General features: G+C 48.1%; 1 protein-coding gene across 4 annotated transcripts in view; it reads right to left on the bottom strand.

Moving 5' to 3' along the window:
* LOC140195624 (uncharacterized) overlaps positions 1-23,077 on the bottom strand; it is a 155,254-nt gene that overhangs the window by 55,896 nt on the left and 76,281 nt on the right. For all 4 annotated transcript variants that reach the window (XM_072254283.1, XM_072254282.1, XM_072254285.1 and 1 more), the window contains 7 exons: positions 22,576-22,695; positions 19,236-19,488; positions 16,290-16,423; positions 15,430-15,627; positions 14,211-14,362; positions 11,938-12,097; positions 54-162 (listed from right to left, as the gene is read on the bottom strand). In XM_072254283.1, coding sequence (XP_072110384.1) covers positions 54-162; positions 11,938-12,097; positions 14,211-14,362; positions 15,430-15,627; positions 16,290-16,423; positions 19,236-19,488; positions 22,576-22,695 — 1,126 coding nt within the window. The remainder of the gene's footprint in view (positions 1-53; positions 163-11,937; positions 12,098-14,210; positions 14,363-15,429; positions 15,628-16,289; positions 16,424-19,235; positions 19,489-22,575; positions 22,696-23,077) is intronic.

Below are 23,077 nucleotides of genomic sequence, written 5' to 3'. Positions count from 1 at the left end.
TGATAACCCGAGTTCTGCGGGCATGTTTAAAGAGATGGTAAAGGGCAGCTTACCCAAGTAGGCTGGCATCATCCCAGTCTGCACGGACGGAGTAAGGATACGGGAGATGCTTCGCTGGCGAGCAGAGATGTCGTTCATGAGCAAGATGGCAAAGTTCTCCAGCTGCAGGTGTGGGGAGAGAGAAGGCGAGGGGGGGCGGAGGCGTACAGAGATGGGTATACGAATACAGGAAGAGATAGAGGAAAGGGGGGAAAGATGGAGCAGAAAATATTGGAGAATCAGATTTATTACCAAAGGAATGATCAAAGTTCAAAGTAAATTTTATTACCAAAGTACATACAGGTCACCAAATACAACCTTGAAATTCTCTTTCTTGTGGGCATTCCCAGGAAAACAAAACAAAACAGAACCAGTGAAAAATCTACACAGAAAGACGGACAAATAACCAATGTGCAAAAGACAAACTGTACAAATAATACTGTAGGAATCTTTGAAAGTGAGCCCATAGGTTGTGGAATCAGTTCAGGTTTGAGGTGAATGAAGTTATCCACACTGATTCAGGAGCCTGATGGCTGTAGGGTAACAATTGTTCCTGAACCTGGTGGTGTGGGGCCTAAAGCTCCTGTACCTCCTGCCAATGATGGTCATGGCCTGGAAGATGGATGCTGCTTTTTTGTGCCAGTGCTTCACCCATCATCAAGGACCCCCGTCACGCAGGTTATGGTCTCTTCACTGCTGCCATCTGGAAGGTGGTATCAGGTTCATTGCTCAAGAAAGGCTCTAACAATAAGCCAGGAAATTATAGGCTAGTGAGACTAATATCAGCCATTATTAAATCACTGAAAGGTATTCGAAGGGACGAGATATATCAGTATTTGGATAACGGCCCGATTAGGGATGGTCTATGTAGCTTTGTGTGTGGTAGATCATGTCTAGCTAATCATATAACCATATAACAATTACAGCATGGAAACAGGCCATCTCAGCCCTTCTAGTCCGTGCCGAACTCTTAACCTATCCTATTCCCACCGACCTGCACTCAGCCCATAACCCTCCATTCCTTTCCTGTCCATATATCTATCCAATTTCACTTTAAATGACAACATAGAACCTGCCTCAACCACTTCTGCTGGAAGATCATTCCACACAGCTACCACTCTCCGAGTAAAGAAGTTCCCTCTCATGTTACCCCTAAACTTTTGTCCTCTAATTCTCAACCCATGCCCTCTTGTTTGAATCTTCCCCACTCTCAATGGAAAAAGTCTAACCACGTCAACTCTATCAATCCCCCTCATAATTTTAAACACCTCTATCAAGTCTCCCCTCAACCTTCTACGCTCCAAAGAATAAAGACCTAACTTGTTCAACCTTTCTCTGTAACTTAGGAGATGAAACCCAGGCAACATTTTAGTAAACCTCCTCTGTACTCTCTCAATTTTATTGACATCTTTCCTATAATTCGGTGACCAGAACTGTATACAATACTCCAGATTTGGCCTTACCAATGCCTTATACAAATTCAACATTACATCCCAACTCCTATACTCAAAGCTCTGATTAATAAAGGCCAGCAATCCAAAAGCTTTCTTCATCACCCTATCCACATGAGATTCCACCTTCAGAGAACTATGCACCATTATTCTTAGATCCCTCTGTTATAAAGCATCCTTTAATGCCCTGCCATTTACCATGTATGTCCTATTTTGATTAGTTCTACCAAAATGTAGCACCTCACATTTTTCAGCATTAAACTCCATCTGCTATCTTTCAGCCCACTCTTCTAACTGTCCTAAATCTCTCTGCAAGTTTTGAAAACCTACCTCATCATCCACAACACCACCTATTTTAGTATCATCTGCATACTTACTAATCCAATTTACCACCCCATCATACAGACCATTAATATATATTACAAACAACATTGGACCCAGTACTGATCCCTGAGGCACACTGCTACACACCGTCCTTCAATCTGACACACAGTTATCCACCACTACTCTCTGACATCTCCCATCTAGCCACTGCTGAATCCATTTTACTACTTCCATATTAATGCCTAACGATTGAACCTTCCTAACTAACCTTCCATGTGGAACCTTGTCAAAGGCCTTACTGAAGTCCATATAGACAACATCCACCGTTTTACCCTCGTCAACTTTCTTAGTAACCTCATCAAAAAATTCAATAAGATTTGTCAAACATGACCTTCCACGCACAAATCCGTGTTGACTGTTCCTAATCAGACCCTGTCTATCCAGAAAATTATATATACCATCTCTAAGAATACTTTCCATCAATTTACCCATCACTGACGTCAAGCTCACAGGCCGATAATTGCCAGGTTTACTCTTAGAACCCTTCTTAGACAATGGAACCACATGATCAATAAACCAATCCTCCAGCACCACCCCCGTTTCTAATTTGAAATATTTCTGTCAGAGCCCCTGTTTCTACACTAACTTCCTTCAAAGTCCTAGGGAATATCTTGTCCAGACCCGGAGACTTATCCACTTTTATAATCCTTAAGAGTGTCAGTACTTCCTCTTCTTTAATTGTCATACTTTCCATAACTACCCTACTTGTTTCCTTTACCTTACACAATTCAATATCCTTCTCCTTAGTGAATACCGAAGAAAAGAAATTGTTCAAAATCTCCCCCATCTCTTTTGGCTCCGCACATAGCCGTCCACTCTGATTCTCCAAGGGACCAATTTTATCCCTCACTATCCTTTTGCTATTAGTATAACTGTAGAAACCCTCTGGATTTATTTTCACCTTACTTGCCAAAGCAGCTTTGTATCTTCTTTTAGCTTTTCTAATTTCTTTCTTAAGATTCTTTTTACATTCTTTATATTCCTCGAGTACCTCATTAACTCCAAGCTGCCTATATTAATGAAGATGTCTCTCTTTTTCTGAACCAAGTTTCTAATATCTCTTGAAAACCGTGGCTCTCTCAAACTTTTAACCTTTCCTTTCAACCTAACAGGAACATAAAGATTCTGAACCCTCAAAATTTCACCTTTAAATGACCTCCATTTCTCTGTTACATCCTTCCCATAAAACAAATTTTCCCAATCCACTCCTTCTAAATCCTTTCGCATCTCCTCAAAGTTAGCCTTTCTCCAATCAAAAATCTCAATCCTAGGTCCAGTCCTATCCTTCTCCATAATTACACTGAAACTAATTGCATTATGATCACTGGACCCGAAGTGCTCCCCAACAAATACCTCCGTCACCTGCCCTGTCTCATTCCCTAACAGGAGATTCAACACTGCTCCTTCTCTAGTTGGTACCTCTATGTATTACTTCAAAAGCTATCCTGCACACATTTTACAAACTCCAAACCATCCAGCCCTTTTACAGAATGGGCTTCCCAGTCTATGAGTGGAAAATTAAAATCTCCCACAATCACAACCTTGTACTTACTACAAATATCTGCTATCTCCTTACAATTTTGCTCCTCCAGTTCTCGGTCCCCAATTAGGTGGTCTATAATACACCCCTATAAGCGTCACAACACCTTTCCTATTCCTCAATTCCACCTATACAGATTTTCCAGGAGGGGGGTTACCAGGAAAGTTGATGAAGGGAAGGCAGTGGATGTTGTCCACATGGACTTTAGCAGGCCTTTTGACAAAGTTCTGCATGCGTGGCTGGTCCAGAAAGTTAAGTCACTTGGCATTCAGGGTGAAGTAGTCAACTGGTTATGACACTGGCTTCGTGGACAAAACCACAGAGTGGTGTACAGGGTTGCCTCTCTGATACCAGTCACTCTGGCCTGTGACTAGTGGTGTGCCACAGGGATCGATGTTGAGTCTATTGTTGTTTATTGTCTACACTAACGATTCAAATGATAATGTGGTAAACTAAACTAAACCAGCAAATTTGTGACACGTTAGGCACAAGTAACAGACTCTTAGACAGTCACATGGATGGAAGATGTCAAATCGAGGACAGAGAACTTTCATTAGGAGCATGACTGAGAGCATCCTGACTGGCTGCATGACTACCTGGTATGGGAACTGTACTTCCCTCAATCGCAGGATTCTGCAGAGAGTGGTGCCAACAGCCCAGTGCATCTGTGGATGTGAACTTCCCACTATTCAGGACATTTACAAAGACAGGTGTGTGAAAAGGGCTCAAAGGATCATTGGGGACCCGAGTCACCCCAACCACAATCTATTCCAGCTGCAGCCATCCAGAAAACAGTACTGCAGCATAAAAGCCAGGACAACTTCTTCCACCAGCCCATCAGACTGCTTAATTCATGCTGATGCAACTGTATTTCCATGTTATATTGACTGTCCTGTTGTACATACTATTTATTATAAATTTTGCACATTGCACATTCAGACAGAGATGTAACGTGAAGATTTTTACTCCTAATGTATATGAAGGATGTAAGTAATAAAGTCAATTCAATATGGATGGTGTAGAAGGGAGGGGTTAGATTGATTGTGGAGTAGGTTTCATACAGGCTGATACAACATCATGGAACTCCCCGAGCCCGGCTGCAAAGGGGGAGGGTTGGGCATGGGGCTAGCAACCACATCCCATTAAAAAAAAACCAGAGCCACAGAAACACTAAGAGAAGCTCCAAAGACCTCATCCCTGGGAGAGGAAGGATCGAAAATATGGGTTACACCTGGGGACAACCTTAAAGACCGTACCAGCAGAGAGGACTCGGGCAAGCTGCTGTCGGAGTTCTGCGCCCCAGTAGGCATGGGGGGGCTTCAGAAGAAAGAAGAAGAACACCATGGGCTAAAGGGCCTGTACTGGGCTGTACTTTTCTGCACTCTGTGGACAGTTCAGGCAAAGATGATCAGATCATCATCGGGGGCTCACTGCTCCTCCAGGACAGAACTCCCCAAAAACCAAATAGGGCGTCAAACAAGAAGCTGGAGAAACTCAAAGGATAATCAGGCACTGGACATAGAGTATCGGAGCTTTATTTATTTGTGTGTTCAGGAAAGCTTCCTTAACTGCACGCTGTCAGAGCAGTGCTGCCAGGATAATCAAGGACACGACCCACCCAGCCAACACACTTTTCGTCCCTCTTCCCTCCGGGAGAAGGCTCAGGAGCTTGAAGACTCGTACGGCCAGATTTGGGAACAGCTTCTTTCCAACTGTGATAAGACTGCTGAACAGATCCTGACCCGGATCTGGGCCTTACCCTCCAAATATCCGGACCTGCCTCTCGGTTTTTTTACACTACCTTTTCTATTTTCTATTTATGATTTATAATTTAAATTTTTAATATTTACTATCAATTTGTAATCCGGGCAGTGCGAAACGTAGAATTAAATATCGCTGTGATGATTGTTCGCTCTAGTATCAATTGTTTGGCGACAATAAAGTAAAGTAATCAGCATGTAGTGGTCCCAACAAGAGAGCATGTGATACTGGATCTGCTATTGGGGAATGAGACAGGGCAGGTGACAGAAGTTTGTGTAGGGGTACACTTTGCATCCAGTGACCACAATGCCATTAGTTTCAGAGTAAATATGAACAAAGCGAGATGTCTGGCCCGTGGGCTGATATTCTAAATTGGAGAAAGACCATTTTTGATAGTATCAGAACTTAGCTGGGAAGTGTGAATTGGGACTGGCTGTTTTCTGGCAAAGGTGTACTTGGAAAGTGGGAGGCCTTCAAAAACAAAATTTTGACAGTACAAAGTTTGTATGTGTCTGTCAGAATGAAAGGTAAAGATAACAGGTGTGGAGAACCTTGGTCTTCAAGAGATATTGAGGTCCTGGTTAAGAGAGGAAAAAAAAGAGGTACATAGCAGGTTTAGGTAAGTAGGAACAATTGAGGTGCTTATGGCGTATAAGAAATACAAGAGAACACTTAAGAAATAAATCAGGATGGCTAAAAGAAGGCACAATTTTGTCCTAGCAGACAAGGTGAAGGAGAATCCCAAGGGATTCTACAGATATGTTAAAAGCAGAAGGATTGTAAGGCATAAAACTGGTCCTCTGGAAGACCAGAATGGTAATCCATGTATGGAGCCAAAACAGATGGGGGAGATCTGAAATGCATTCCTTACATCTGTACTTACTCCGGAGATGGACAGAGTCTATAGAAGGGAGGAGAAGTAGCATCACCTTCGTGGACACTGTACAGATCACAGAGGAGGAGGTGGCTGCTACTCTGAGGCAAATTGGTGGGAGAAGACAAGAGAGTGGAAGTAAAGGGTTGCCTGGCTGACTGGAGGCCCTTGACTAGTGGTGTGCCACAGGGATTGGTGCTGGGGCCGTTGTTGTTTGTCATCTATGACAACAATTATAGATGGATGATAATGTGGTTAACTCGATCAGCGCATTTGCAGATGACACCAAGATTGGGGGTGTAGTGGTCTGTGACAAAGGCTTTCAAGGTTTGTACAGGGACCTGCATCAGGTGGAAAAATACAGATGGAATTTAATGCAGACAAGTGTGAGGTTTTGCACTTCGTTAGGACCAACCAGGGTAGGTCTTGCGCAGTGAACGGCAGGGCACTGAGGAGTGTGGTGGAGCAAGGGGATCTGGGAATACAGGTACATAATTTGTTGAAAGTGGCATCACAGGTAGTTAGAGTCGTAAAGAAAGCCTTTGACACATTGGCCTTTGTAAATCAATGTATTAAGTACAGAAGATGGGTCGTTATGTTGAAGATGTACAAGACGTTGGCGAGGATTAATTTGGAGCAGTGTGTCCAGTTTTGGTCACCTAGCTACAGGAAAAATGTAAGTAAGGTTGAAGGAGTAGAGAGAAAATTTACAAGGATGGTGCCATGTCTGGAGGACCTGTGTTTTAAGAAAAGGTTGAATAGGGTAGAACATCAAAGATTGAGAGGAGATTTGATGGAAGTATACAAAATTGAGGGCTATGGGTAGGGTAAATGCAAGCAGGCTTTTCCACTGAGGTTGGGTGGGACTACATCCAGAGGTCATGGGTTAAGAGTGAAAGGTGAGAAGTTTAAGGGGAACATGAGGGGAAACTTCTTTGCTCAGAGGGTCATGAGAGTGTGAAATGAGCTGCCAGCACAAATGGTGCCTGAAACTGTGATTTCAATGTTGACGAGAAGTTTGGACAAGTACGTGGATCGTGGGGGTATAGAAGGCTACAGTCCAGTACAGGTCAATGGGAGTGGGTAGCTTAAATGGTTTTGGGATGGACTAGATGGGCTGAGGGGCCTGTTTCTGGGCTGTACTTAGCAGGACTTCTTTCTTTCTTTATTTATTGATTGATTGAGAAACTGCACAAAACAGGCTCTTCCAGCCCTTTGAGCTGTGCTGCCCAGCAATCCCCCCGATTTAATCTGAGCCCAATTTACAATGACCAATTATCATACCACCCAGTACGTCTTTGGACTGTGAGAGGAAACCAGAGCACCCGGAGGGAACCCACGTGGTCACAAAGGAGATGGCACAAACTCCTCAGAGACAGCGGTGGGAAATGAAGCCGTGTTGCTGGGATTGGAAAGGGTTGTGAAAACCACACGCTCCCATGCTGCCCTGCTGAGGTGGATCGAGGCACGACTGCGCAGGCGCGTGGACGTCAGCCAGTCAGACCGGTGGCACAAATTTAAAAGGAGAGCATTTTTTCTTCAGCGGTTTCATCGAGGCACAACTGCGCAGGCGCGTGGACGTCAGCGAGTTAGACCGGTGGGATGAATTTAAAAAGAGAGCATTTTTTCTTCAACGGTTTGATCGAGGCACAACTGTGTAAGTGTGTGGACGTCAGCCAGTTAGACCAGCAGCAAGAATTTAAAAAGAAGACAGCTTTATAGAGCTGGTGTCAGAGTAGAGGGAGTCAGAGTAGGAAGGCTTTGGCTCAACAGGGCTTCGGCGATTACGGGTCGAGGCGAGGTAAGCTACTTGTGAAGAATAGGAATCGGAAGTATGTCTATGAGGCCGGTGTTCCGTACTGGGTGTCGGATGTGGGATGTCCAGGAGACTCCCAGCCTCCCGGACGGCCACATCTGCACCAGGTGCATCGAGCTGCAGCTCCTTAGGGACCAGGTTAGGGAACTGGAAATGCAGCTCGATGACCTTCATCTGGTCAGGGAGAGTGAGGAGGTGATAGAGAGGAGCTGTAGGCAGGTAGTCACACCGGGGTCTGGGGAGACAGACAAGTGGGTAACATTCAGGAGAGGGAAGGGCAAGAGGCAGATACTAGAGAGTAGCTCTGTGGCTGTCCCCCTTAAGAGTAAGTACTCCTGTTTGAGTAGTGTTGGGGGGGAACAGCCTACCTGGGAGAAGCAACAGTGGCCGTGCCTCTGGCACAGAGTCTGGTCCTATAGCTCAGAAGGGTAGGGAAAGGAAGAAGATGGCAGCAGTGATAGGAGACTCTGTAGTTAGGAGGTCAAACAGACGATTCTGTGGATGCAGGAAAGAAACACGGATAGTACTTTGCCTCCCAGGTGCCAGGGACCGAGAGGTTTCTGATCGCGTCCACGATATCCTGAAGTGGGAAGATGAACAGCCAGAGGTCATGGCACATATTGGTACCAACGACATGGGTAGGAAAAGGGAGGAGACCCTGAAAACAGACTACAGGGAGTTAGAGAAGAAGCTGAGAGGCAGGACCACAAAGGTAGTAATCTCAGGATTAATGCCTGTGCCACGTGACAGTGAGTATAGGAATAGAATGAGGTGGAGGATAAATGCGTGGCTGAGAGATTGGCGCAGGGGGCAGGGATTCAGATTTCTGGATCATTGGCACCTCTTTTGAGGCAGGCATGACCTGTACAATAAGGATGGGTTGCGCTTGAATCCCAAGGGGACCAATATCCTGGGGAGAGTTTAAACTAGGATTGCTGGGGGTTGGGAACTGAACTGAAGAGACGGAGGAAGGGGCAGTTGAGTCACAAATAGAGAAAGCTTGTAGGCATTGTGAGAAGGAGGATAGGCAGGTGATATAGAAGGGATACACTCAGACTAATGGTTTGAGATGTGTCTATTTTAATGCAAGGAGTATCATGAACAAAGTGGATGAGCTTATAGCGAGGATCAGTACTTGGAGCTATGATGCTGTGGCCATTACAGAGATTTGGACAGCTCAGGGGCAGGAATGGTTACTTAAGAGTACCAGGCTTTAGATGTTTCAGAAAGGACAGGGAGGGAGGCAAAAGAGGTGGGGGCTTAGCACTGTTGATCAGAGATAGTGTCACGGCTGCAGAAAAGGAGGAAGTCATGGAGGGATTGTCTATGGAGTCTCTGTGGGTGGAAGTTAGAAACAGGAAGGGGTCAATAACTCTACTGGGTGTTTTTTTATAGACCACCCGATAGTAACAGGGACATCCAAAAGCAGATAGGGAGACAGGTTCTGGAACGCTGAAATGATAACTGGGTTGTCGGGAGATTTTAATTTCCCCAATACTGATTGGCATCTCCCTAGAGCAAGGGATTTAGATGGGGTGGAGCTTGTTAAGCGTATTCAAGAAGGTTTCCTGACACAATATGTAGATACGCCTACAAGAGGAGAGGCTGTACTTGATCTGGTATTGGGAAATGTACCTGGTCAGGTGTCAGGTCTCTCAGTGGAAGAGCATTTTGGAGATAGTGATCACAATTCTATCTCCTTTACCATACCATTGGAGAGGGATAGGAACAGACAAGTTAGGGAAATGTTTAATCGGAGTAAGGGGAAATATGAAGCTATCAGGCAGGAATTTGGAAGCATAAGTTGGGAACAGATGTTCTCAGGGAAATGTACGGAAGAAACGTGGCAAATGTTCAGGGGATATTTACGTGGTGTTTTGCATTGGTATGTTCAAATGAGACAGGGAAGTTATGGTAGGGTACAGGAACCATGGTGTACAAAGGCTGTTGAAAATCTAGTCAAGAAGAAGAGCTTACGAAAGGTTCAAAACACTAGGTAGTGATAGAGATCTAGAAGATTATAAGGCTAGCAGGAAGGAGCTTAAGAAAGAAATTAGGAGAGCCAGAAGGGGCCATGAGAAGGCCTTGGCAAACAGGATTAAGGAAAACCCCAAGGCATTCTATAAGTATGTGAAGAGCAAGAGGATAAGACGTGAGAGAATAGGACCAATCAAATGTGACAGTGGAAAAGTGTGTATGGAACCGGAGGAGATAGCGGAGGTACTTAATGAATACTTTGCTTCAGTATTCACTGCGGAAAAGGATCTTGGTGATTGTAGGGATGACTTGCAGCAGACTGAAAAGCTTGAGCATGTAGATATTAAGGAAGAGGATGTGCTGGAGCTTTTGGAAAGCATCAAGTTGGATAAGTCACCGGGACCGGACGAGATATACCCCAGACTACTATGGGAGGCACGGGAGGAGATTGCTGAACCTCTGGCAATGATCTTTGCATTATCAATGGGGACAGGAGGGGTTCCGGAAGACTGGAAGGTTGCAGATGTTGTTCCCTTATTTAAGGAAGGGAGTAGAGATAGCCCAGGAATTTATAGACCAGTGAGTCTTACTTCAGCAGTTGGTAAGTTGTTGGAGAAGATCCTCAGAGGCAGGATTTATGAAAATTTGGAGAGGCATAATATGATTAGGAATAGTCAACATGGCTTTGTGAAACGTAGGTCCTGCCTTACGAGCCTGATTGAATTTTTTGAGGATGTGACTAAACACATTGATGAAGGTAGAGCAGTAGATGTAGTGTATATGGATTTCAGCAAGGCATTTGATAAGGTACTCCTTGCAAGGCTTATTAAGAAAGTCAGGAGGCATGGGATCCAAGGGAATCATGCTTTGTGGATCCAGAACTGGCTTGCCCACAGAAGGCAAAAAGTGGTTGTAGACAGGCCATATTCTTCATAGAGGCTGGTGACCAGTCGTGTGCCTCAGGGATCTGTTCTGGGACCCCTTCTCTTAATGACCAGGTTGAGGAAGTGGAGGGATGGATTTGTAAATTTGCTGATGACACAAAGGTTGGGGATGTTGTGGATAGTGTGGAGGGCTGTCAGAGGTTACAGTGGGACATTGATAGGATGCAAAATTGGGCAGATGGAGTTCAACCCAGATAAGTGTGAGGTGGTTCATTTTGGTAGGTCAAATATGATGGCAGAATATAGTACAAATGGTAAGACTCTTAGCAGTGTGGAGGATCAGAGGGATCTTGGAGTCTGAGTCCATAGGACACTCAAAGCTGCTGCACAAGTTGACTGTGTGGTTAAGAAGACATATGGTGTACTGGCCTTCATCAACCATGGGATTGAGTTCAAGAGCCAAGAGGTAATGTTGCAGCTATATAGGACCCTGGTCAGACCCCACTTGGGTACTGTGCTCAGCTCTGGTCGTCTCACTACAGGAAGGATGTGGAAACTATAGAAAGGGTGCAGAGGAGATTTACAAGAATGTTTCCTGGATTGGGGAGCATGCCTTATGAGAATAGGTTGAGTGAACCTGGCCTTTTCTCCTTGGAGTAACGGATGATGAGAGGTGACCTGATAGAGGTGTACATGATAATGAGAGGCATTGATCATGTGGATAGTCAGAGGCTTTTTCCCAGGGCTGAAATGGCTAGCATGAGAGGGCACAGTTTTAAGGTACTTGGAAGTAGGTACAGAGGAGATGTCAGGGGTAAGTTGTGTTTTTTTTTTACGCAGAGAGTGGTGAGTGTGTGGAATGGGCTGCCGGCAACAGTGGTGGAAGTGGATACGATAGGGTCTTTTAAGAGACTCCTGGACAGGTACATGGAGCTCAGAAAAGTAGAGGGCTATGGGTAACCCTCGGTAATCTCTAAGGTAAGGACAGGTTCTGCACAGCATCGTGGGCCGAAGGGCTTATTTTGTGCTGTAGGTTTTCTGTTTCTATCATGATGCAGGGGTATAGGTCATTAGTGAGGCTAATGAACTGATTCCCGCCCACCCACATGAACGACGGTGGTCAGGGCGAGTCTGGTCATTGGGGAGAGCACTGTATTGGACAGCTTAGGAGCGAAGTGACAAGTGAAGCTCGGCCTGCTGTACTCACTGACCTTGGCACGCACTGCCGAGAGCTGCTGCCACCGAATATGATTGACCGGCCGAATGTCGCCTTCAATCTGTCTCACTCGCTGCAGCAAATCAGAGAAGAAATATTCCAATTTCTCCAGGACGTCAACTTTAAATCTCCCCAGGTGCTGGGGGATTCGGATACTGCGGGAGGAAGGAGATGGTGAATGTGGGGGAGAGAGGGGTCAGTGTGTGTGGTATAGAATGGAAACAGGCCATTCAGCCCAAACACCTCTCCCGCTGCCCCCACCCCTGACAAATATCACCCCCACAGAGACATCTACATCCCCCCTACCCCTACACTCCACACAGGAATAGTCCCACAGATATCTACCTCTCCATACCCCCACCCCCTACAAATATCACCCCACAGAGACATCTACCTCTCTATACCCCCACCCCCTACAAATATCACCCCACAGAGACATCTACCTCTCTATACCCCCACCCCCTACAAATATCACTCCACAGAGACATCTACCTCTCTCCCTACCTCCATACTCCACAAATATCACCCCAGACATCTACCTCTCCATACCCCCACCCCCTACAAATATCACCCCAGAGACATCTACCTCTCCCCTATCCCCACACTCCACAAATATCACCCCAGAGAGACATCTACCTCTCCATACCCCCACCCCCTACAAATATCACCCCACAGAGACATCTACCTCTCTATACCCCCACCCCCTACAAATATCACTCCACAGAGACATCTACCTCTCTCCCTACCTCCACACTCCACAAATATCACCCCAGACATCTACCTCTCCATACCCCCACCCCCTACAAATATCACCCCAGAGAGACATCTACCTCTCCCTCTACCTCCAGACTCCACAGGTATCACCCCAGAGAGACATCTACCTCTCCCCCTACCTCCAGACTCCACAGGTATCACCCCAGAGAGACACCTTTATTTAATTCGCATTTCCAGTATGGAATTGGCCCTTCCAACCCAACCAGCCGCAAAATGCCCAGCGAAACTCTGATTTTACCCTTGCCTAATGACAGGGCGATTTACAACGGGGAATGAACTACAATCTATACGTCTTTGGATTGAGGGCAGACTGCGGAACAACCGGAGGAGACACACGCACTCATGGAGTGAACGTACAAACTGATTACAGAGGACACTGGAACTGAGCTCCGAACTCAGAGTCCCCAAGCTGTAATGCTCTGGGCCGACTGCTACAATACTGTGTTCACCCTTTCCTCCATCACCCCTCACTCCCTCCTCCCAAATGACCCTCAGTGCTTCCCTGCTCTCTCTTTTCCCTTCAGTACCCTACACACCACCCCAATACCCTTCGCCCATGCCCACCTCCCACGCACTGCCTGCCCCAATACCCCTTGCCCATGCCCACCTCCCACAGCTCCAATAATCCTCGCCCATGCCCACCTCCGACGCTCCCCCTGCCCCAATAACCCTCGCCCATGACCACCTCCCACAGCCCCAATAACCCTCGCCCATGCCCACCTCCCATTTTCTCCCTGCCCCAAAACTCTCACCCATGCCCACCTCCCACAGCCCCAATAACCCTCGCCCATGCCCACCTCCCACGTTCTCCCTGCCCCAATAACCCTCACCCATGCCCACCTCCCACACTCACCCTGCCCCAATAACCCTCGCCCATGCCCACCTCCCACGTTCTCCCTGACCCAATAACCCTCGCCCATGTCCACCTCCCATAGCTCCAATAAACCCTTGCCCATGCCCACCTCCCACAGCTGCAATACCCCTCGCTCATGCCCACCTCCCACATTCTGCCTGTCCCAATACCCCTTGCCCATGCCCACCTCCTGCACCCTACCTGCCCCAATAACCCTCGCCCATGCCCACCTCCCACAGCTCCAATACCCCTTGCCCATGCCCACCTCCCACATTCTGCCTGTCCCAATACTCCTCGCTCATGCCCACCTCTGACATTCTGCCTGTCCCAATATCCCTTGCCCATGCCCACCTCCCATAATTCTGCCTGTCCCAATACTCCTCGCTCATGCCCACCTTCCACATTCTGCCTGTCCCAATACCCCTTGCTCATGCCCACCTCCCACATTCTGCCTGTCCCAATACCCCTTGCTCATGCCCACCTCCCACATTCTGCCTGTCCCAATACCCCTTGCCCATGCCCACCTCCCACGCTCTGCCTGCCCCAATACCCCTCGCCCATGACCACCTCCCACGCTCTGCCTGCCCCAATACCCCTCGCCCATGGCACCTCCCGCGCTGTCCCACAGCCCCTGCCCTTACCTGAATTGCTCGTTCCAGACCATCTGAAGAGGGGTGAGCAGCGGTCGGCTCAGCTCCTCATTGAAGTCGACGGCTCCACAAGCAGGGGACGAGAAGGTCCCGTTACGACTGCACGTTGCCTTGTAGGTTGGGTAGGGAAGACCACTGGGAGGCTGTAGAGAGCAAGCAGAGAGAGTCCAATGGATGGGATGCTCCGGACTCACCCAGAGCAGGGGCTCGAATCGCACCATCACACACAGCAGTGTCATTCAGCCAGGCCCGTTGACTTTGCTCAAACCCATTCTCCAGTCATCCCTCTGTAAGTAACCTTTGATCCCTGACAAACCAGGACCCTGGCAAACCCTGTGTTAGGGATTAGTGTGGGGACTGATTCAGGTGTGAACAGAGAGAGCAGAGCAGGGGACTGATACAGGACTGTGGGGAGAGAGTGGGACAGTGGGATTAGTGTGGGGACTGATACAGGACTGTGGGGAGAGAGTGGGACAGTGGGATTAGTGTGGGGACTGATACAGGACTGTGGGGAGAGAGTGGGACAGTGGGATTAGTGTGGGACTGACACAGGACTGTGAGGAGAGAGTGGGACAGTGGGATTAGTGTGGGGACTGATACAGGGCTGTGGGGAGAGAGTGGGACAGTGGGATTAGTGTGGGGACTGATACAGGACTGTGAGGAGACAGTGGGACAGTGGGATTAGTGTGGGGACTGATACAGGACTGTGAGGAGACAGTGGGACAGTGGGATTAGTGTGTGACTGATACAGGACTGTGGGGAGAGAGTGGGACAGTGGGATTAGTGTGGGGACTGATACAGGACTGTGAGGAGACAGTGGGACAGTGGGATTAGTGTGGGGACTGATACAGGACTGTGAGGAGACAGTGGGACAGTGGGATTAGTGTGTGACTGATACAGGACTGTGGGGAGAGAGTGGGACAGTGGGATTAGTGTGGGGACTGATAACAGGACTGTGGGGAGAGAGAGGGACAGTGGGATTAGTTTGGGACTGACACAGGACTGTGGGGAGTGGGGCAGCAAGAGTATTTGAGCTTTGTGATGGGGCTACGGGGATTTGTCTCGGAATGAATCGGGTCTATAAGGGTAACCACCACTGATATGATAGACCAGAAGATCTGCTGTCCACTGGACACAAGAGGCCGTTGGTGTACGTCGATCAGGAATCCGGACTACAGCTCAGAACACAACAGAAACACAGCCCACTGACCCGTGAGCCCCAGCGCAGGACGGTATCCGAACAGGTCTTCAACGCCACCTTCTTCCCAAAGCACAGCTGTGTCTTGACTTCTGCAAACGAGCCCTCGATGTTCCGGCTGCAATCCTCAGCCGCCTGCTGGAATATCTCTCGGACGCGGAACAGGCAGTGTCGTACTGCCTCGCGCACCTTTGCCTGGAGGGAGGCACTCTGTGGAGAGACGGCACACACCCACAGTGAAACAGAGTCGGGGGTCGGGGAAGGCGAAGGGCGTACAATACAGCGGCCTCACCTTCGATTCCAGCACCCTCCTCCTCACAGGGCTGCACGAGATGCTGCAGTTGTTGGAAAGCCAGCGTAGTGGTTAGTGTAACACCATTACACTGGTGACCCAGGTTCAATTCCCACCACTGCCTGTAAGGAGTTTGTACATTCTCCCCGTGACCACATGGGCTCCAGTTCCCTCCCACAGGCCACGGGTCAGGGTCAGGGTCAGAGTCGGAGTCAGGGCTGGAACTGTGGTAACACTCGTTGGGTGTCCCCAACACATCCTCCTACTGTGTTGGTTGTTGACACAGACATGGCTTTGATGTACATGTGATAAAATAAAGCTAACTTTTAAAATCTTTTTCCAACACACACAAAATGCTGGAGGAAGACAGCAGATCAGGCAGCGTCTTTGGAAAGAAGTAAAGTCTATGTTTCGGGCCGAACCCATGTTCATGCCATCATGGAGGCTCTCTAGATGGAATATGAGGTGTTACGAGTCTGGCCTCATCGCGGCAGTGGACCGACATGTTGGTGTGGGTCCTCTCGCTGTCCACTGCCCTTCCACGCTCCTGCGGCCATGACCAACCCCCACCCCCACGTACCTGGGCTCTGCGATTCGTCAGGTAGTTGACGACGTGACTGACAAAGGTGGCCAACTTGCGGATGACCACCTCAGTGCCCAGCGCTCGTCTGGCCAGCGTGATCCGATGGACGAATCTCTGCACAGCCGGAATCTCTGCGGGGAAACCAAGGAGAGGAGACTGGCATCAGTGTTCCCAAACCAGTGTACGGAGGTTTCACAAACAAGAGAAAGTCTGCCGATGCGGCAAATCAAAGCACCACAAGCAAAATGCTGGAGGAACTCAGCAGGCCAGGCACAAATCTTTGGAATGTGGGCGGAAACGCATGCGGTTACGAGGAGAACGTACAAACTCTTACGGACACTGGAGAGAATCGAACCCTGATCGGTAATCAACGACACTGTAAGTCGATTATCCTAACTACTGTCCTGGACTCGAGGGCCTGAGCTACAGGGAGCCGTTAGGCAGGCGAGGACTTATTCCTACAAACATAGGGTGTTGAAAAGGTGTCCTTATCACGAGATATGAAATCATGGGGGCCACAGATAGGGTGAATGCAAAGTCTACCCGGCTGTCTGTCTATTGACTGATTGACTGATTGATTTATTGATTGATTGATTGCCCCAGCACTGCACAGGATGTTCCAGCGCACTGAGCCACGTTGCCCAGCAACCAACCAATTTTAACCCAGGCCTAACCACAAGACGTTTTACAATGACCAATTAACCTGCCGAAGGGGCGCCACGGTAGCGCGACTCTATTACAGCTCGGGGCATCTGGGTTCAGAGTTCAATTCCAGCGTCCTCTGTAAGGAGTCTCTGTACGCCCTCCCAGTGGAACACGCAGGTTTCCTCAGCTACTTTGCTTTCCTCCCACAGTCCAAAGACGTACTGGTCATTGTAAATTGTCCCGAGATTAGGATAGGGTTAAGTCGGTGTTGTCGGGGGTTGCTGGGGTGGGGTGGTGGGCTCGAGGGCTCGAAAGGCCTACTCCGCGCTGTATCGTTAAGTAAATAGCTGGTGGGTCTTTGGACCGCGGGAGAACACCAGAGCACCCACGCGGTCGCGGGAGGGAATGTACAAACTTGGTTACAGAGGGCGCGGGAACTGAACTCTGACGCCCCCAGTTGCAACGGCATGGCGCTGTTTTTCTTCAGGTTTTGGGGTTTAAGGTGAGAGGAGAGAGGTTTAAAACAGATCTGAGAGGGAACTTCTCTGCTCAGAGGGTGATGTGTATATGGGACGATCTGGTCAGAGGAAGTGGGTGGGGTGAAGCTGGGATAAAAACACTTAAAAGACATTTACCTGGGGTTGGTGTGATGTGGGTCAAACAGGGGCAAATGAAATGGGATTCACTCAGGTAGGCTGGTCCCATCAGAAGAATGAGATGGGGGAGGTGGAATTTAATTGAAATCTATCAAATATTGAATGGCTTAGAACAGGACTCACTCAACCTACAGGACATGCTCTCTAATCCAGGCAGCACCCTGGGGTAAATCTGCTCTGCACCCTCTCTAAAGCTTGCACATCCTTCCTATATGAGGGGACTAGAGCTGAACACAATGATCCAAGCTCCTTCTGGAGGCTGAGACTAGGGGTCCCCTTCAGCACATGGGTACTCACAGGTCAAGGCTCCCGTAGTTAGAGAGGACGCAGGGAATATGAAGGTACTGACTTCATCCCCTCTGTACTCGTCTCTGCATCTTTCGCTTTCCTAGCGACACACACAAACAGCTGGGAGAACCTTGCAGGTCAGGGGAATAAACAGCCGACGTTTCAGGCCGAGGCCCCTCATTAGGACTGGAAAGGAAAGGGGAAGATGCCAGAATAAGGTGGGGGAGAGGGAATGTGGCGGGGGGGTGAAGCAAGAAGCTGGAAGGTGATTGGTGGAAAGGGTAAAGGGCTAAAGAAGAAGCAATCCTATAGGATAGGAGAGTGGACCATGCGAGGAAGGGAAGGAAGAGCAGAGCCAGAATGGGGAATAGAGAAAGACAGAAGGTGCAGGGGAGAGAAATTACCAGAAGTCTGAGAAATTGATGTTCATGCCCTCAGGCTGGAGACAATGTGAAAAATCAAGAAATTTCCCTCTAATATTTCAAGAAATTACCTAGGGTGATCTGTATTAAAGGAGAGAACAACTTTTTTGACGAAGAATTTTGGTCTGAAACGTTGACTGTTTATTCCTCTCCATAGATGCTGCCTGACTTGCAGAGTTCCTCCAGTATTCTGTGTGGGTTGCTCAACATTCCGGGCACCTTTGGAATCTCTTCCGGTTTTATCTGCTTTCACTGGCAAAATGGATCCCACCACAATTTCCAATGGTTTATGTTACCCCAGAAATCAAGGGATCCTTTTTATCCCCTCGTGGAACAGCCAGGGAACTTCAACATTGATCTGAAGAAGCAAAGGGGCCTTGGTTAAGCGGCCACCTAAACTAACCCCATCCCAATCTGAGAGTCAAAACATCCAGAGACGCTGGAAATCCAAAACAGAAGCTGAAAAAGCTGGAAACACTCAGCAGTGGGTTTCCACGGTAATGTAGCGGTTAGCCTGAGCTCAAGGAGTCAGAGTTCAGAGTTCAATACCGCGCTACCCGTAAGGAGTTTGTACATTTTCCCGGTGACCACGTGGGTTTCCTTCCAGTGCTCCAGTTTCCTCCCACAGTCCAAGGACGTACAGGTAGTAGGTTACCTGGTTACCGTAAATTGCCCTGTGTAAATAAATGGAGATTGCTGGGCGGCCTCGTTCGTTAGGCCGGAAGGGACTGTTCTCTCAATGAAATGTTAAAAATAAATTAGAAAGTCTGTGAGAAGAGAAGCAGTTTACATTTCAGGTCTGGCAGATCTGGGTCTCGAACCTGGAGGATTATCTCTGGTCCTTGTCCCGATTGGATATTTTCTGATTTTATTTCCCACCTCCACCCCCTGTCCAAGCCCCAGTGAGGGTGACAGACTCAGGAAGGTCTAACCTGTGTCCTCGATGTTGTGAAAGACCCTTGGGGGACCATCACGCTGAAGCTTATCCCTCAGCTTCAGGTACTCGGTGGAGCTGACCGTGAACACGGGCAGTTGTGTGTCCATGGGAGGGTCTGGGCCTGGTCCGTCTGCCATCGAGGGATACACCTCGCATACATCCTCCTCCTCCTCTTCCTCTGTCTCATCGCTTTCCTCCTGATCCTCATCAGAATCTGTATCTTCATCTATGACTTGGCACTTCAGATCCTAAACACACCAAAACAGACATCACAACCTTGGGGGAACGCAGAGTCAGGTGGACAACACGCACCGATGGCGGACAGACACTGAGAAGAGGACAGAGGAGCCAACCTAACACCCAATAGAGGAGTCTTCTGCTAAGGAAAGCATCCTCCACCACTCCCTACAGCAATGAGGTAAATAAAGTTGAAAGAATACAGAGAAAATTTACAAGGATGTTGCAGTGACTGGAGAACCTGAGGTATAAAGAAAGATTGAATAGGTTAGGACTTTATTCCTTGGAACGTAGAAGATTCAGGGCAGATTTGATAGAGGTATACAAAATTATGAGGGGTATAGATAGGGTAAATGCAAGCAGGTTTTTTCTACTGAAGTTGGATGAGGCTACAACTGGAGGTCATGGGTTAAGGGTGAAAGGTGAGAAGTTTAAAGGAGACCCAAGGAGAAACTTCACTCAGAAAGGTCATGACAGTGTGCAACGTGCTGCCAGTGCAAGTGGTGAGTGCATGCTGGACTTCAACATTTAAGTGAAGTGTGGATAGGTACTTGGATCGTAGGAATATGGAGGGCTATGGTCCGGGTACAAATCACTGTGGCTAGGCAGTTTAAATGGTTCAGCATGGACTAAATGGGCCAAAGGGCCTGTTTCTGTGCCATACTTTTCTATGGCCTAATATTTACTGAGGTGCAGTGAAAATCTTGCTAGATCAAGTCATTTGCAGTGTATTGGCACGTGACAATAATAAACCAATTTCATCTAAGCCCGTGTAATTACTGCACGGAGTGACAAACAAGAGAAAATCTGCAGATGCAGGAAATCCGAGCAACACACACAAAATGCTGGAGGAACTCAGCAGGCCAGGCAGCATCTGTGCAAAAAAGTATAGTTGATGTTTTGGGCCAAAACCCCTGCCAAAGGGTTTCAGCCCGAAACGTCGACTGTACTCTTTTCCTAGATACTGCCTGGCCTGCTGAGTTCCTCCAGCATTTTGGGTGTGTTGTTTGGTAGTGAAGTGGGTTATGATAACATCGGACAACAAAGATTTTGCTTCCTGAATACTTTATCTTATACAATATCTTATGGATTTTGGGCTGCCGACCATGAAAATCACCATGAAATTTCCTGATCAGGCAACACTCATTTGAAATCACCTATATTTGTTATTTCAATTCATAATTCATTAAAATGCTGCCCACAATCTAAGCTGGAAAGTTTTCTATCTTGTGTGGGCATGCTTAGGCAGGGCAGGTTTTAGAAAGGCTATAAATTTCCGTGACAGATTTCGATATGTGGCGCTGTCAGGGACAAGCATGGTGAAATGTTTCACCAGGACACTGAGGTCACGGAGAAACAGTATCAGGGCAACTGGAATCCAGCAATGTCGGCTGATTATTGTTGGACATTTAAGCGAGAAACCTCAGACACTGACTACAAATGAAAATCATCAACAAAAAAACATTTTTAGCTTAGTTGAGCTATTGCAAAGTATCAGCACCAATATGCAATTAAATGCATTATATTTGATAAAGGTTAATTTTTTGTTTCTCCGAATTCCTACATGATACACGTAGTCTGAAATTATATTTGTGTTCAGCTTCAAGTGTCCTATCATAAACAAAAAAAATCTGAGGAAGCAACATTTTTGAAAGAATTTGTTGTTGAGTGTTGTCAGATTATTATTGGAGCTGGTACACTCCTTCCATCACTGACTGTGAACTGAGGCTCATGCCGAATATCCCCTCTTCCCCTGACAAGATCCTAATCCTATTTCTTCAAAGGAACCTATAAAAGTATTCTTCATTCTTCTACAGTCTGGCTGAAAATCTCTTCAATAGACAGCTCAAAACAGAGGGTGCAGGTTCTTCAACACGCCCACTGGTTTGTTCTCCATTCTGACGGTACAACATTCCACAGTGCAGGATCTCCTCAGCACCATACCCATGATATTTCTGCACTTTCTTCTGATTAGCACTACCCCCCCCCCACAGTGTGACCCTCCCTCAATACCGCCCCTCCCACAGTGTGACCCTCCCTCAGTACCACCCCTCCCACAGTGTGACTCTCCCTCAGTACCACCCCTCCCACAGTGTGACCCTCTCTCAGTACCACCCCTCCCACAGTGTGACCCTCTCTCAGTACCACCCCTCCCACAGTGTGACCCCCCCCTCGGCACCGCCCCTCCCACAGTGTGACCCTCCCTCGGTACCACCCCTTCCCACAGCGTGACCCTCCTTCGGTACCACCCCTCCCACAGTGTGACCCTCTCTCAGTACCACCCCTCCCACAGTGTGACTCTCAGTACCGCCCCTCCCATAGTGTGACCCTCCCTCACTACCGCCCCTCCCACAGTGTGACCCTCCCTCAGTATCACCCCTCCCACAGTGTGACTCTCCCTCAGTACCACCCTCCACAGTGTAATTCTCCCTCAGTACCACCCCTCCCACAGTGTGACCCTTCCTCACTACCACCCCTCCCACAGTGTGATCCTCCCTCGGTACCATCCCTCCCACAGTGTGACCCTTCCACACTACCATCCCTCCCACAGTGTGACCCTCCCTCAGTACCGCCCCTCCCACAGTGTGACCCTCCCTCGGTACCACCCCTCCCACAGTGTGACCCTCCTTCGGTACCACCCCCTCCCACAGCGTGACCCTCCTTCGGTACCACCCCTCCCACAGCGTGACCCTCCTTCGGTACCACCCCTCCCACAGCGTGACTCTCCCTCGGTACCACCCCTCCCACAGTGTGACCCTCCCTCGGTACCACTCCTCCCACAGTGTGATTCTCCCTTAGAGCAACTCAGACTCCCCACCACTTTGTGACATTTACCGGGAGAGTTGAATACCCTGTCACAACCGGGGTCTCGTCACTAAGACAGTGAGCTGTTTGCTGTTTACCCGTGCTGTTGAATGATATTTTATTAAATTATTTATAGCAATATTCTGTTTGACTGCTGTGTGTGATAGATGTTTTGTGGGTGCACCATGGTCTAGAGGAGAGTTGTTTCATTTAGTTGTACATACAGATAGTCTTGAGCTTATTCCAACCCTGACTTTTGTACCTTACCTCAGCTCCTCAACCTTGGCACTCACCTGCAGTCCTCGCTTAAAATTGAGGCAAATCTTTTGCTTGCAGAAGTAGTTTCGGGCCCTGATGGCATTCAAGGAGAGTTCCCTCTGCTTCACGCCCTCCTCATGGCGGAGATGAGTCAACTGCGAGCAAAAGAGAAAAATGTCGGACTAAAACTCCTCACTTCAGGATCACAGCACCCCGCTAACTAAAACTGACAGAAAGAGCAAAGCATCGCAGCTCAAAGCGTCAACTATCCATTTCTCCTTCGTTGATGCTGCTTGACCTGCTGAGCTTCTCCAGCTACTGGCTTTAAAAGACCTCTTCATTGTGGGAGCAAAGAAAAGATCTGAAAAACTTACTGCTGACTCCGCCCACCCTAGCAGTCTCCTATTCACCAAATTGCCATCGGGGAGACACCACAAATCCATCACTACCAGGACTACTCTTCATCTGTGATGCTTCATTCCTGTAGCTCTCCAGCTTCTCAACAAAACCGCAACTGTCCCTGCACAACATCCGTGA

This window comes from Mobula birostris, chromosome 3 (assembly GCF_030028105.1).
Source record: "Mobula birostris isolate sMobBir1 chromosome 3, sMobBir1.hap1, whole genome shotgun sequence".
In the NCBI taxonomy this organism is placed as follows: domain Eukaryota; kingdom Metazoa; phylum Chordata; class Chondrichthyes; order Myliobatiformes; family Myliobatidae; genus Mobula; species Mobula birostris.
Note: the sequence above shows the minus strand (reverse complement) of the source record. Positions and strands in the feature narration are given on the sequence as shown.